This window comes from Tachypleus tridentatus, chromosome 12 (assembly GCF_004210375.1).
Source record: "Tachypleus tridentatus isolate NWPU-2018 chromosome 12, ASM421037v1, whole genome shotgun sequence".
Classification (NCBI taxonomy): domain Eukaryota; kingdom Metazoa; phylum Arthropoda; class Merostomata; order Xiphosura; family Limulidae; genus Tachypleus; species Tachypleus tridentatus.
In genome coordinates this window covers 120,962,255-120,978,811 of record NC_134836.1, presented here as the reverse complement: position 1 = coordinate 120,978,811, position 16,557 = coordinate 120,962,255, and the positions used below count along the sequence as shown (strand labels likewise).

Below are 16,557 nucleotides of genomic sequence, written 5' to 3'. Positions count from 1 at the left end.
CTGATCATTTAATATTTCTATAAAAAGTGTGACTTCGAAAGGAACAGCGTAATATCACTTGACATAAAGATTCGTTTGTAATCTAAGATAACGTATTTTTTTTCTACTTGTAATAAACGTAACAATGGTAAGCGTTGTCTACTAAGTATTAAAATAAACGCTGAAAAAAAAAAAAACAGTCTCTTTTACCCCAATTCTAGGAAATCTCCAAAGAAACTTCGTAGTTTGAAGGATGTAATAGGCCTAGTGTCCTCTGAGAGTATAGTTGTAACAATTCTTCGCCAACTAATAGGTCTTAACACCATAATTATTGTTGTATCAAATATCTTATATAAGCAAAACCATAATTATTGTTGTATCAAATATCTTATATAAGCAACACCATAATTATTGTTGTATCAAATATTTTATATAAGTAACGTTTGAACCACTGGTATGTTTGCTGTATGCCAGCCGGTCTGTAGAATTTTGGATTGAACGAAATGCGTCGTCTACAACGAGTGCGGTAAATCGTGTTTTGAATATCATAATATACTCTAAAGAATTAGGTTTTAAAAAAAGTTATTAGAAGAAAGCGAGACACGGATTGTGTTAGTTACAAAAACAACCAACAGAGCAACAACACATAAAACATTAAATATTATAGAAAATAACATTTTATTGTAAATATGAATACAAGCAACTAAAATAATTATTTAAAAGTAAACCAATTATAATTATCCAAACACTTATTTTAACGTAATTCCATCCATTATTTATAACCCGTTACAACTTCGAGCTACCAAACACGATAAACAAAACTAATTTTCTTGTTTCATAAACGTTGACGCGAGATGTTAAACAGGCGAAACTGGAGTACTTTATGGCGAGCATGTTAGCCAATACCAGCATCGGAAATCAGTAACGTTTCAGTTGTACATGATTTAAATATCTAATTTCGTGGAAATTTTAAAAAGGGAACATTTCGAACAAAAAATAGAATTACTGTTCTTCCAATAAGAACCAGTCGAACAGTTCATTAACTTTTGAAGAGATTTCTATTAGGAGTTAAAATCTGTAAAATATTAATGTAAACTTGTGTTAGAGTAATGTTGACTTATAGATTGAATTTCGGAAGTCTTACAGATTAGAAACGTTTTCCTTAGGAGAGTAAAACGTACGTTAAAAAGATATCATTTCTACTGTTATAAAAATACCTTTAAATATTTGTAAACAAAAAACACAACAGAGAAATAAGATTTGACGCAAACAGACAGACAGACTTGTAAAAGTCTGGTATGTTTATTCCAGTATTTATTATTCACAGTACGTGCCACCCTGTTACAGCCTGTCTCGTGCGACTGTTCTTTTAGAGATTCGAGTTTTCTGATCTTGCATTAGGAATGGAACGAGAACATTGTCCAAACACCATGAGACACATTTAGAAGTTCTCGAACCGATGAATGAAACGGGGAAGTATTCGAGCATTATTAACAGTGTCGATGGCCGTGGTTATGGACTTCGTCAGGGTAGTAGGACCACAGCTAAACACTCCCACTTTATTCATCTGTAACAAAAAAAGTGGGGTCACGACCTCAGTTACTTGAAAGGAGGAAGTTTGTTGGACACATACAAGGGTTATAGAATAATGTAAAACCTTTGATAACAAATCAGCTTGTATTTCAATTCGCCATTTACTTAAAGCGTCCTTGATTGTTTAAGGGTTAAAGATAATTATTAGATTTTTAAAACATCATATACGTGGAAGTAAAATATAAGTGAAAGAAATAAAATATAAAACAGAACAGATATGCAATACGGTGTCTTATTAATTAGAACCATTTTATTATTCAAATACAATAAAACATTAAATATTTCGTACTTTAAAGTAACACCATTAATCACTAGATGGCGATTATCTGAATTGCTTGTTCCTTACAAAATAGAGCACATCAACCACTTGAATCAACTGTCCTATAAAAAGGAAGAATATAACATTACATCCAATCAAAATATAAAGATTAAGCTCGAGATGAGTGGGTGGGTGGGAACTTTAAACACGTTAGAATTAATACTGACAAACAAGAAATATACGTATATACCGAGGAGGACTTGTGTAACACGAACGTCTGGTTGCAATGTAAACCACAAAAGAGCTGGGGACACACACGAGATGCGATGCCATATTTGAACTTATCACTTTAAAAGAACAGTTTATATAAATACTGTTCCAACCACTTCTGTGTTTGTTGTAGCCCAGCTGGCCTGATGAACTCTGGATTAAACTAAACGCGTCGCCAACGATCAAAAAATCCTTAAGAAATTAAATAAAGAATCTGGTATTAAGTATATAGTAGGCCTAATACTAAAAGCCTGAGGACAAGAGCAAATTATTATTATAAAAGAAAAGTCCAAAATGTCATCTACTTCAATGTGGTTACGCCATTATAAAATACCGAAATACATCAATTTATAAAGTAATAAAATTTGGAAACAACGACTTTTACTGTGATAATCTTATACCTTAACATTTCAGGCAACATTCTGTTATTGCAATTCGACAGAGTTCATAACATTTATTTCACATTATCTGGAGAGTAAAGGTCGGCTCGGCATGGCCAGATGGTTAAACCACTCGTAATCCGAGAGTCGCCGGTTCGAACCCCTCTCACAAACATGCTCACCCTTTCAGCCGTGGGGTGTTATAATGTGATGGTCAATCCCACTATTCCTTGGTAAAAGAGTAGGTCAAGAGTTGGCGGTGGGTGGTGATGACTAGCTGCCTTCCCTCTAGTCTTACACTGCTAAATTAGGGACGGCTAGAGCAGATAGCCCTCGTGTAGCTTTGCGCGAAATTCAAAACAAACAAAGAGTAAAAGGTCGTTTGGTTTTCTAACGTTATCGAAATGACCAAAGTCCTTCCATTATACACTAACAATTCTGAAAACCTCGATGCAAATCCATTAAATACATTAGTCCTAAAGGCGATCCCTGAAGAGTTAGAAGCCAGTCCTTATTAAAAATATTTAATAACGGTGTATATATCTGTTTCTCTATACTTAAAATTGTCTATTTTTATACTGCCACGTCAGTGTTTTAAATAACGAACACGAGGTAGCACGTACAAAAGCATAAAGTTGCAATTTTGTTAGAATTCACCAAATTTTGTTTACATATTTTCAAATTGAAAATATTACGATAACAATTATTAAATATTAGAAAAATAAATACACAGACATATTACAGTCATATAACTAAATAAAGGGGGACTTGTTTATTGTGAATTTTAGTTATTAGGCCTATTGTTGTCAAATATGCTAGTTTTCAACGGATCAATCATACCGTCGAGTAACAACCACTGATTACAATCACTCTATAGAGGGCTCTGATTACGAATGCAAAAAGCAAAAAAATTTTTAATTCAAATTTTAACGCATTTACTGTACAAATTATAATCGCTTAATCCCAGCTGGAAACAAACAAGTACTCACGTGACTATATTTTTTCCTGATAAATTTTAGGAAGTTAATCATATCTGGTCTACCGAAATGATTGATCGCTTTCAGGCCCGTGAAGATGCTCGAGTTGGAAATTCTCTGGAAATGGTTCTCGCAAATATACTATAAATAAAGAAGAACCATTAACAATTAGGAAACTGTTGGCTGTTTACCACTAAAGAAATATTTGGTATTAATGTTCGTAGCGCCATAAGTAATGGTTAAGGCTAAACCATCACACATGTTTATCAATGTTCACATTCCAATGTATTACCCATTTCCAAAAGACCAGTCTATTACAGAGAGTGGGGGGTACACTTACCTTCATTCACACCCTACATGTAAATAACACAAAAAATATAGTTAAATAAAAATAAAATGTGGGTGTCAAGTCCACAACGTCCCACCCTTTCACTGTACGTAGAGTTATTGAAGGGCGATTCTTCAGAAGTGAACGACAAATAAGGTACTACCGTTAGGAGGCGGGGCAAGTAATAAAACCTTACCTCCTGAAGCAACAGTAGTGTGCGTGTGCGCGCGCGTTCTGAAAGCAAAGCCACATCAGGCTATCTGCTGAGTCCACCGAGGGGAATTAAACCCCTGATTTTAGCGTTATAAATCAGTATCAGCGGGGGACAACAGCAACAGTTCAAACAGGAATTCTTAGCACTGACTAACAAAAACACTACACTTTAAAAACTGATAGAAGCGAAGATAACAGCGTGATTCATAAAGTTTCACGAATTGGAATTATATTACACGTGGTTTTCAAAACATGTGTTTATGGGTTTCTGGCTATTCAGGTTCTGGTTACAGCCGAAGTTTTAATACCACTCGCTCATTACCAATTTCAAATGAAAGTTGTGCGAGACAAGATTATCACTGCTCAATAGACACCTGGTTTCTTACCAGAATCCGTCTACTAAACTAAATACATGACAGTTAACTATACATTTTCACACGTTTTATACTGCATACAAATAGCATTACTGATATACCTTTGGCATCGATACAAAACTGACACCTCACCATGAAAAACTAGCAATAAATCAGGTTGCAAGATACTTTATATTTTTTCAGAGCAATTACTTATACCCAACAAACGAGTCGAATACGTAGATTACACACGTATACATAGATGTGTTTCAGAAACAAAGTTGCTGACATCTTCACAAACACCAAATATATATCTATATTCAGAGATACAATTCCCGTTAGATGGAGAAAAGTCTTGTACAGATTTTCCAAACATGTTCAACAGTCCAAAAGCGTGTTCTACTATACATTTTCTATGCTAACTAGGCCTTTTGGTTATTTTTCGGTCTATTTTGAGTAGTTACGTAATCATTATGACCTCTCAATAATATACAAGCACCAACACTTACTAGATAACTTCCAAAGCTCTACTGGATCTCATTCACCACATAAAAGTTGCTTAAAATCGCTTTACAAGTGTTAGGTGCTTTATATACCTCGAACACTTATATTAAACGTTATACTTTCTTTTAGAGTTTCTACACAACTCATTTTTTGTTGGTTAATACAACTATTCGATAAATAGAAACAGACTAGTGCATGTCAGTTACGCGATATTTATGTAGTATTTATGAATCGTCAGCATAATCACCACACTACTGCTGGGAACAGTAGGAGATAATGGTTTACCACCGTCATTATTTGGATGATAACCAATTATAGTACAGACTGTCAAGTAACTACTTCCAGTCAGCTCGTTTTTACGTAATAGAGAACTTTATATTTGCATTTTCCACCCATTTGATTCGGCGTTTCCAGAATCATTTCTTACACTGCACTAAACATCAAGATGGTTTCATACGTCATCTAACAATAAGGATGCTTCTCAGGGGAAAATTTACCGAGTAAAGTTAAGTAAACACTAAATATAACAAATACTCTGTAGCTGATATGGAATGGCGCTACTTACCAACATAATTGTCCTGAGATCAAACTTATGAAAGAACTGGGTAATAAAAATGTGAATTTCCAACACATTAGTTATGTCTTTTTTCTCCACGTCCTTCAAGACATCGATGAACCACTCAAAGTGTCGGTGGGAGGGGCAAATCCAAAGAAAGTAAACCTGAACATACACAGTAAGATGGTTTTATAATACATGTTTTGTTTAGAAGTTTAAAGACAAACGTCCAACCTTTAGACTAGACTTACGAACACACGTAGGGTGCGACCTCTAGTGTATTACCGACAGCCCGCACTTAAAATATACAGTCTAGTCTTACTTTTAGAAATTAGAACACTCACGTTTATATCAGTACAGTAATCACGTCAAATGTAGTGATTTGTTTTAAAACTTGAATATGTTTCTTTAATTTATTCAGTATTTGGAACAAACCAATGCACGGCGAGTGTTTTATTTGTTTTGTTTTTTTATAGTGCTTACAGAGCAATTTATTATTTTTTCCTCAAGAGAAATTTAGCTAATAATTTAACGATATCCGGTTACCAACTCAGTGACTGACTCATTCAGAATAACGGGAAGAAAAAGTCATCTTAAAGATCTGTTTCTTGTTTTACTTTTATTCTTGCGCACAGTATTTTTTCGTCTTTTATTTACTACCAGAAATACAAACTATCACACGTCAGAACATAAAACGTTGCTGTGAATAATATTCAATAACTAAATCACTGTAGTCAGCCATCCAGTAAGTGTAATTTTTACAATCCAGTGGTGAGTGTTCTAAGGTTTAGAAATAATTATTGTTGGCTACTAACAAAACTGAAGAATAGATATACAGTTTTATACACATAATATCCAATAAACTAATGCATCTCGTAACTAACTACAAGTTAATATCTGTGTAAAAACTGTTTTAAAGATATCTATAAATGAAAAACAATTATCTCTAACCACTTATGGACCGGAAATACATTATACAACACTGGATGTGAACATGAATTCCATTATACAACACTGGATGTGAACATGAATTCCATTATACAACACTGGATGTGAACATGAATTCCATTATACAACACTGGATGTGAACATGAATTCCATTATACAACACTGGATGTGAACATGAATTCCATTATACAACACTGGATGTGAACATGAATTCCATTATACAACACTGGATGTGAACATGAATTCCATTATACAACACTGGATGTGAACATGAATTCCATTATACAACACTGGATGTGAACATGAATTCCATTATACAACACTGGATGTGAACATGAATTCCATTATACAACACTGGATGTGAACCATTGTTTTACCATTTCGTCGAATCCCTTCAAAAATTGGTCAACAAACTTGGTTAAATATTAATTAATAATTAAGCTTATTTTCTAATAAAATAATTCATTGTACATATAATTATATCATGTACTTAGAGTTTAAATAAAATAATTCATTGTACATATAATTATATCATGTACTTAGAGTTTAAATAAAATAATTCATTGTACATATAATTATATCATGTACTTAGAGTTTAAATAAAATAATTCATTGTACATATAATTATATCATGTACTTAGAGTTTAAATAAAATAATTCATTGTACATATAATTATATCATGTACTTAGAGTTCTTTCTTTGCCAACCACAGTTCAAAGCACAGTTAGTGGATCAGGTTTTAAGGAACATATAAAACAATCGGTTAAATAAACATAATTATACACAAACAGCCTAATTGGCTATCCAAGATTATCAAAATCTGGTTTGTACCGTTACAAACAAATTCACAGACAGGACGTTTGCCACTGGGAAGCCATTTTTAGTTGAAGTTAAACGTTATGTTGATAGAAAACAAATGCAACAGTCAGTTGGGTTACAGTTCACATAACTTCGGTTTCCTGGACACTACAATAGAATGTTAACTTTTAAACTGTTCCTTTTCCACTGACTTCATTGTCAGTACCTTACGTTTATTCACTAACACGTGGCAGTGTTTAGTTTGAGTTAGTTTTGAACGATCGTTTCAAAATGCAGTGCATAATAACTTACTTTTTTGCAAGCCACACCAGAATACCTATTGGTGGACGTTCCAAATACTAGGTCATTCAGAATTGAGGCGTAAGGCGTCACCCCAATGCCACCCCCTATCATGACAGCAACTTCAAATTCATACCAGTCTTGATTTCCACCACCAAACGGCCCCTCAAGCCGTATCTGTGGGGTAAGCACATTCCAAAAGTTACCCTCAGAAACACAACAAAACAGAATAAATACATTTATTATCTTCCACTTTCAAGTTAATGACAATAAAGATAATTTAGAGTAATTATCCGGAAAATAACTGGTTGAAAATTACTAGCCATCCAAACAAAACCAGTGAATTATATAAAACACAGTTAAACATTTATATGTAAAAACGGCTCGTTTGGGTTGAGAAAATTTTTTACGTAGAGGAGTGAACAACGTTTCGACCTTCTTCGGTCATCGTCATGTTCACAAAGAAAGGAAGAGGTAACTGACCGGAAGCTGACCACATGTTTGGAAGGGGTTGTGTAACTGTGTGTCGGAATGTAGAGGGCGGTGTTAGATGTTTGAATATATAATTTATTTATTTTATTATATTAATATGGAGGAAGAGGTCAAATGTACCCGACCCTCCTGGGTATTTAACATCAATACCCAAATACCGACAGTGAAACTGGAACGATGAAGGAAAAAAAAAAAAAAACAAGAGAAAAAGTAAAAGGAAGAAAAAAAAAAAAAAACTTCTTGTTCGTCCATGCATGGACTGAGCCCTGAAATGGGCCCGAGTATGATGTTATTCTATTACTCTGGCCCAAAGCTTAAAAAAAATAAATAAATAAAAAAAAAAAACACCTAAAGACAGACGCTATAATCGTTCGGGAGGGAGGAAGAGGTCAAATGTACCTGACCATCCTGGGTATTTAACATCAATACCCAAATACCGACACAGTGAAACTTGTATTAATATAGGTATAAAGGCGTTCCTTTATATTGGTTTATTTTGGGTTTAAGTTGTTGTATAAGTAAGGCTTCTTTAATTTTGCGTTTGTTTATGTTTGTTTTTTTATTTAGTATTTGAGTGTTTTCTATGGTTATGTTGTGTTTATTTGACTTGCAGTGTTCGAAAACATGCGAAGGTGACTTTTTTATGTTCTTTGAATCTGGTTTCCATTTTTCTACTTGTTTCTCCAATATAGAAGTCGTGGCAGTTATCACATTGTATTTTGTAAATAATGTTGGTGTGGTGTTTGTCAGTGTAGTTTTTACATAGTATAGACCTCAGTTTTGTGCCTGGTGTTTGAATACATTTGGTATTAACTGGAATGTCATATTTTGTTACTAATTTTTGCCAAATGTTGGTTATTTTTCTGCTTATGTCGGGAATATATGGTATGCAGCAGTATATGGTTTCGTGATTTTTTGATTCGTGAGATATATTTACTTTTGTTGGTTGATTTTGCTTTCTGTCTAGGTGTGTGCATATAATGTTTTCTACGGTTTGTGGATGAAACTTATTGATGTTGACGAAGTATTGTTTTACTTTGTCTAATTCATCGTTAATTTTATCTGGTGAACATAGTTTTATGGCTGTGTTTATTTGGTTTCTTAGTATGTTGAGTTTTTGTTTTGTTTCATGCGCTGAGTCCCAAGGAATGTATAGTCCAGTATGGGTGATTTTTCGGTGGATTTCTGTTTTGAATTGTGTGTCGGTTCTTGTAATTTCGAGGTTAAATGATATTTGATTGTTTTCTTCCTGTTTACATGTGAAGTTAATGTTGGGATGTATAGAGTTAATGTGATTGAAAAAATTAAGTATGTGTTCTGTAGATTTGAATCCCACAACCGTGTCATCTACATATCTGTACCAGTATAGTGGTGGATGTAATGCTGTGTTAATTGCTTGCGTTTCAAAATAAACCAATATAAAGGAACACCTTTATATTTATATTAAAGTATGATATAATAAATAATAAAAAATAAATATAAAATTGTATATTCAAACATCTAAGCACGCCCTCTACATTCCGACACTCAGTTACACAACCCCTTTCAAACATGTGGTCAGCTTCCGGTCAGTTAACTCTCTTTCATTGTGAACTGACGATGACCGAAAACGAGCCGTTTTTACACAAAAACGTAACTAATGTTAACAATGGGTTATACGAATACACATGATTCAGGTTACAGACTGTCAGTATGACATTATACGGTAAAGTCATTAAAAACAGAATTAGCGGGAAGTAGTGTTATCATTTTAATTATATAAATACCTTTGGCATTTCTTCACTCCGAACGTTGCTAGGATCAAAATAATTTCGAAGTTTCCAAGTCCACGGACCTTGTGCTTTCACATGGATCGACAAAAAGTTCTCATGTGGTGCTGACGTCAGTGTGAAAGAATGATATTCCTTTCGTCGCAGACCCGTACAGGTCACCCTAACCCACTGACCAGACAGGTACTTGAAATTTGGTGGTCTCGTAAACTTAATTTTAGTGACGTCTACAGATAAGAATAGAATTAAAACACCATATTCCACGAGGAAACTAAGGAATAGAAAGCTGTGTAATAGTATTCCAACACCACACGTGTCATATCCATTACCAACGACACGTGTCCCTCAATTTAAAGTTCTTCAAGCTGGTTAAGAAATAAGAACCACAGTACTTGTCCGGTTGATGACCCCTGAATGAAGGGAAACGTGTTGCCAACAACTGATGACAAGTACAGTAAGGTTGAAATACTATTTGTACTCTTACTTCTAGTAAATACTTAGAAACTAAGTAATGTAGCGTTTGAGCCTATAATAAAACTAAAAATAATATTTTACGAGAACTAAAATTGTAAATTCGAAAGAATCGAAATATTAAATAACTTCAAAACGCGACACAATTACCGTACTGGCTTGATGTTACGGTGATCTCTAGCAACAGGAAACCCTATTTTCAGAAACCATGTGAAAAGTCAAGTGTCATGTCTACGAATTTTTACAGCTTAATTAATAATAAAATAAATATCGCCTTATAATCGGCCCACAAAGTAATTAGAATTGTCTCAGTTAGGGATAAAATTTTCACTGTAAAAACAAGTTGTTTTACCTACTTTTGAAATATTCGGATCAAATACGCTTGAGTAAAATATAATACACGAGATAAAATTGAAGAAAAACATCTCACAAGTTTTAAATAATTCAAACATTTTTCTTCTGTATTTCAAAGGGTAGATCTGGCAAGATAAGTGATCAAAAGTCAATAACCTTAATATTCAACCAACATCTCTCTGAAATACATAAAAAATATTAATTTCACACCAATTTCAGGTTAAAAAGGTCATCAGAAACGACAGAAGTTTACATTTTGTACAAACATTTTTGTACATGCAAACAAGATAATAAAATTACATTTCAATATGATTTGTTACTATCAATGATGTTTTCATGTTAATTATGGTTCATTTGAATATCTCAATTGTTTACAAAATTATTTCCGCATTTAAAAAAAAATGTCGAACAGGAATTTCCTCTCTTTCCATGATGTAAATTCCACATTTTGGAATTCAAACTATTACTAGAATATCTTCATACAGTTCATGGGGTAAAGAAATCTAAGCAATAATACTTGAGCAGAGAAATACAAAAATTGAAGGTTAAGAAAATCAGGCGTACACAAGAGGACTCTGGTTTATTTATTACGAGTCTTTCACATTACTGTAATTTCACTTAATTTGGGGGAATACCTGTGGTGTCAGAAAGATCCCTGAACGACCACTTGATACACTGTATTCACAGTACTGTATAGTTATGTTCATAGGAGTTCCTTGATCTCCAATATCCACTGTATTCCAGTAGTTTCGTTTTAAACTGTATTGAGTATTGTATGAATTATTGGTGTTGGTGTCTTCCCTACAGTGTTATTGAAACGTTAATTTTTAGCGGGGTGAGAGTGCGCGCGTGTGTGTGCGCATTCATACGAAGATTCCTTTTTTTTTTTTTTTTTTATTGTCGCTAAAACCTTAATTCGAACAATCAAACCGAGGTTATATCTTGATATTAGATCAAGATGTTTCAAATAATGTAGAAAGTTCAATCATTCACACACATTTATAGTCACGTTAGGTCTTTTACACTTAGAGTGGTTAAATAGGTGACAATAATTTGGTCTTACAAACACACATACGAATTCAATGCTTGTCTCTGATCTGTATTCTATAACCAGATTAGTTTCAGTTTCTAAAACTTTCCAAATGAACAGAAGTTAATATAATTTTTGTTCCCGATATATTTGTGTTCAGTTGTAGAACATTTGTGGTCAGAAGTTAGGTAGATAAGTTCCAGTACATAATAACGTTATGCTATATTCGTACGTCGTAACTAACAGATCAGTAATGTTTGGCTTACTTGAGAACAATGTTGCACAACGGGCTACATTTGCGCCGTACCCACTGAAGGATCGAAAATCGAATTCTAGCGATATAATCCGTCAAGGTCATTGGATGTAAATGAAGTATGCCATAGATGGAATCGACAAGAAGCAGCTGGATGGATGTCCGTCAAGTCCTCCTGGGGGTCTCATGCATATTTTGAATTAACTCGCCCTCTATAAATTTAACATTAAATCTAACAGGTCACCCTCTATAATTTTAACATTAAATCTAACAGTTTATTTTTGTTTATCTTTGTTTTTCTGGAAACGAAACTAAAAATATTTGAACTTCACCTCAGACTGACTTTCTGTATGAAGAGTACTATTTCTGTACAAATACCTCAAGTATTAAAACACAGGTAGACTTAGATACAACCTTAATGTGAACTGGACACGCGCACGCAAAGGGGCTATGGGCTGATCACTCATGTCTGGTGACATAATTTATTTGTTCGAAGTTACTGTAGGTATTTGGTTATTTATGATGACGTAGTTCGAGATTTGAATCATGTATGAAAGTGTTATATTCAATATAAGTTTATGCACATAGACTTATATTATGTCTATGTTATGTTTACATAACACTACATTATGTTTATATATAAAATATATGTGTTAAGTGATAAGCATCGACTTGCAAGCTCGGAAAATCTGGGTGTGTGAGGACATGATGTTTAGGCATAATTGGTTTGTCTCGTGTTCTGCCCAAACACAGTATATTCACTCAAGTTTAAGTCACCAAATTATGTTTATAAAATACCTGTGAGCTTATTACTAGTAACATAATGTGCCTTCTTAGACAAGTAAATAAAACACATTTTGCTTTAGTAACATGAAGTTACAATACTGAATGTTCCACTAACTTCAGCCATATTGTAATACTGTCGTATTTAACTAAATGTAACCCACACCTTTGTTGTTGTTTTAAAAACATACACTATGCATCAATTTATTTGTGGAATCACAACTACCGTTTTCCAACAACACCGATTTACATCGGAAAAGGTTAACAACAACACCGTGAATACCGCACAGGTCTCACTACTTAAAAGGTTAACAACAACACCGAGAATACCGCACAGGTCTCACTACTTAAAGGTTAACAACAACACCGAGAATACCGCACAGGTCTCACTACTTAAAAGGTTAACAACAACACCGAGAATACCGCACAGGTCTCACTACTTAAAAGGTTAACAACAACACCGTGAATACCGCACAGGTCTCACTACTTAAAAGGTTAACAACAACACCGTGAATACCGCACAGGTCTCACTACTTAAAAGGTTAACAACAACACCGTGAATACCGCACAGGTCTCACTACTTAAAAGGTTAACAACAACACCGTGAATACCGCACAGGTCTCACTACTTAAAAGGTTAACAACAACACCGTGAATACCGCACAGGTCTTAAAAGGTTAACAACAACACGTGAATACCGCACAGGTCTCACTACTTAAAAGGTTAACAACAACACCGTGAATACCGCACAGGTCTCACTACTTAAAAGGTTAACAACAACACCGTGAATACCGCACAGGTCTCACTACTTAAAAGGTTAACAACAACACCGTGAATACCGCACAGGTCTCACTACTTAAAAGGTTAACAACAACACCGTGAATACCGCACAGGTCTCACTACTTAAAAGGTTAACAACAACACCGTGAATACCGCACAGGTCTCACTACTTAAAAGGTTAACAACAACACCGTGAATACCGCACAGGTCTCACTACTTAAAAGGTTAACAACAACACCGTGAATACCGCACAGGTCTCACTATTTAAAAGGTTAACAACAACACCGTGAATACCGCACAGGTCTCACTAATTAAAACCAAGATAACGTTTTATTGTTTTTACATAATGTTTTAACCCAGTTTTTGATTGGATCTTATTACAAATGGTGGGCCGCTAACGAACATAAAATTACTCTATTGGACACACTGTCCCCTACCGGCAGTAAATGGTATACAAAAATATTTAATTTCAGTACGAAAATGAATTTAAATACAAGCAAACGATTTGCGAACACTACAATTTTATTACACACACACACACACACACACACACACACACATACATATTACGCTAAGGAGAACAGTTCAGTTTCACGGCATATGGCCGTGACGACCTGTCTTCTAACTTAAAGACGCAAGACTATCTTCGCAAACATAAAAACAAACAATTAGTAATATTTTTTAGTATTACTTTTGTCAGCATATTGGTCAAGTGACATTTATCATTGTTATTTGTAAAATTCACAAAGCAGTAGTTCTCACACGGTTTTCATTTCTTACCACTTAAACCTTGTATACGCTTGCAAGTATCCAATATTTCGAGAGCAGAATTTATTCGGACATTCTCAAAACAAACAACTCGCCTACAAAACGATTTTCTTGATGTTATCTATGCTTAAGGGCGACCGATTTTCATTAATTTAACAATTTAATTTGTCCAAGATAAAAATGAAAAGTTACACTTTAAAAACTTAGAAAAGTACTTAGTCCTAATATTATATATTATTTTTCTTATTTCTAACAATAGATGGCGAAATTACCGGATGGAAGGAGTTCAGTTTCCAGAATGTCCAGTTCCACGAACTTCGTCTGCAAACTGGTAACTTTATCCAGAACAAAGACAATAGCCGGAACAATGAAAAAATACCAAAATCGTGGAGGCTACGAGTTGAGAACATTGGTAAAGTTTAAGTAATTTGGAAAAAAATATCCTAATTAAAACTAACTATCAAGTATTAATACATAAAGCTGGCGAGGTGGTTAAGACGTTCGACTCGTAATCCGAGGGTCGCGAGTTCGAATCCCCAACGCACCAAACATGCTCGCCCTTTCAGCCATGGGGGCGTTACAATTTACAGTCAATCACACTATTCGTTGGGAAAAAGAGTAGCCTAAGAGTTGGTGGTGGGTGGTGATGACTAGCTGTCTTACCTCTAGTCTTACGCTGCTAAATTAGGGACGGCTAGCACAGATAGCCCTCGTGTTGCTTTGCGCGAAATTCAATAAAACAAACAAACAATACATAAAGTACTGAAACTTAATTTCTTTAAATATTATTCTGAGATCTTTAACGGAAAGACCCGAATCACCAATAGAAACGTTTATATTACCTAATGGAATAGGGCGGGTAAATGATAAATAGGCTAAACATTAAGGAAAGACAAGTAACTGAATACAGCTCTGTCTGTTTAAACACAGCTCTGTTTTACGAGCAAGTAGTTAATCACATGTTACGAATTCGTCTGAAACAGAGCTATAAAATATCATACAAGTTCTATATGAAAATACAGCATTGAATTAACCTATTATATCATAGAAGTGATAAAATAACCAGTTTTATATATTTAGTTCTAGAAGACTGTCAGCTTTGTTCATTTTAAACTTTAATATTCCAGACAGTTTAATACAAGCGCGCAATAAACTTGTGGCCAAATCACGGCCAACTAAAGAGCGCGAGCACGTGATAATGGAGCGGTTAAATGATGACCAAACGATACATGTTGAATGTTATGGTCAAATTTATCGAGATATTAAATATAGAGCAGATGCCCGTACTGATAATAAAATCCGAGTTTTGATTATAACATTAAAATAGATTAGCACATCCCTCCAAGAGACCCAAAGTGTTGAAACTATCAACCATTAAGAATCACTGGTTCAATAAACTGACAAAACGTTCGTATCTTCATAAGACGAAAACTTGACCTAGCCATGGGAATTTTGGAAATCTTAACAACATCCATCACTAACTCTTTGGCAAGTCTTTACCAACAAATACAGGGATTGGTCATTACATAATAACGCCCCCACGGATGAAAGGGGGGCGAGCAAGTTTGAAGTGATTCGAATCCGCGACCCGCAGATTGCGAGTTGAGTGTCGTAACCACCAGGCCATGCCAATCCCCGAACTGTTAAAGTACAGTTTTATTGATTGATAAATTACGAGTATATTTCTAAGTTAAGAACAAACTATAAGATGAAATAATACAACCAATAAAACATTTGTCCAATTCTCTCACACGATTGAATAACAATGTGTTGTTGTTGTTGTTAGCATTTTCGCGTGGCTAACACTGCAACAGCAATCTATAACCCTAACTTTTAAACACTATGTATGCAAGTTAATCGAAACTACACAAACTATAGTATAGTATTATGCCCTTCACTTGTATGGCGATTCAACTTTCCATCTTTATAGGGAAAAAACAACATTCAACTAAGGAATAGTTATTAAAAGACCACTCCAGTTGACAACAATGACGTTATTTGACCAAGTCAGTTACTTTAGCAACAAAGTTAGACATCTCTACACGGGTTAAATAAATAAAATATTTTAACTTGATTTTCGCCATTGGGGCTTCGTTAGAACCCTTTGAAGAACCATTTTTCACACCAGATCTTACGATATTAGATCCGTACAATGACGAAGCACTGGTTGAAATTAAAAAAAAGAAAACCCTCGAAGTTCATTACCAAAATTTCTCAACCCCTGAAAATTCTGAAAAAACAAAAGTCAGTCAGATACGTCAAGCTTTAGCAAGAATACAATTATTGCATTAACCTTAAATGAAAACGAGGTTTTAAAATAAAGGAAAAAAACACAATAATTTTGCTTAAATATATAAAAGTTTATGAATGGTTGAATTACTGCGATTCAATCAAGGTTT

General features: G+C 34.3%; 1 protein-coding gene across 1 annotated transcript in view; it reads right to left on the bottom strand.

Annotated features, from left to right (window-relative positions):
- Window positions 1-1,236: 1,236 nt before the first annotated feature.
- The window catches only part of LOC143234535 (dual oxidase-like), a 77,055-nt gene continuing 61,734 nt past the window's right edge, over window positions 1,237-16,557 (bottom strand). The window contains exons 26-31 of the mRNA XM_076471963.1: window positions 14,431-14,551; window positions 9,718-9,947; window positions 7,472-7,636; window positions 5,422-5,577; window positions 3,471-3,599; window positions 1,237-1,546 (exon numbers count right to left, since the gene is read on the bottom strand). Coding sequence (XP_076328078.1) covers window positions 1,421-1,546; window positions 3,471-3,599; window positions 5,422-5,577; window positions 7,472-7,636; window positions 9,718-9,947; window positions 14,431-14,551 — 927 coding nt within the window. The 3' untranslated portion in view covers window positions 1,237-1,420. The remainder of the gene's footprint in view (window positions 1,547-3,470; window positions 3,600-5,421; window positions 5,578-7,471; window positions 7,637-9,717; window positions 9,948-14,430; window positions 14,552-16,557) is intronic.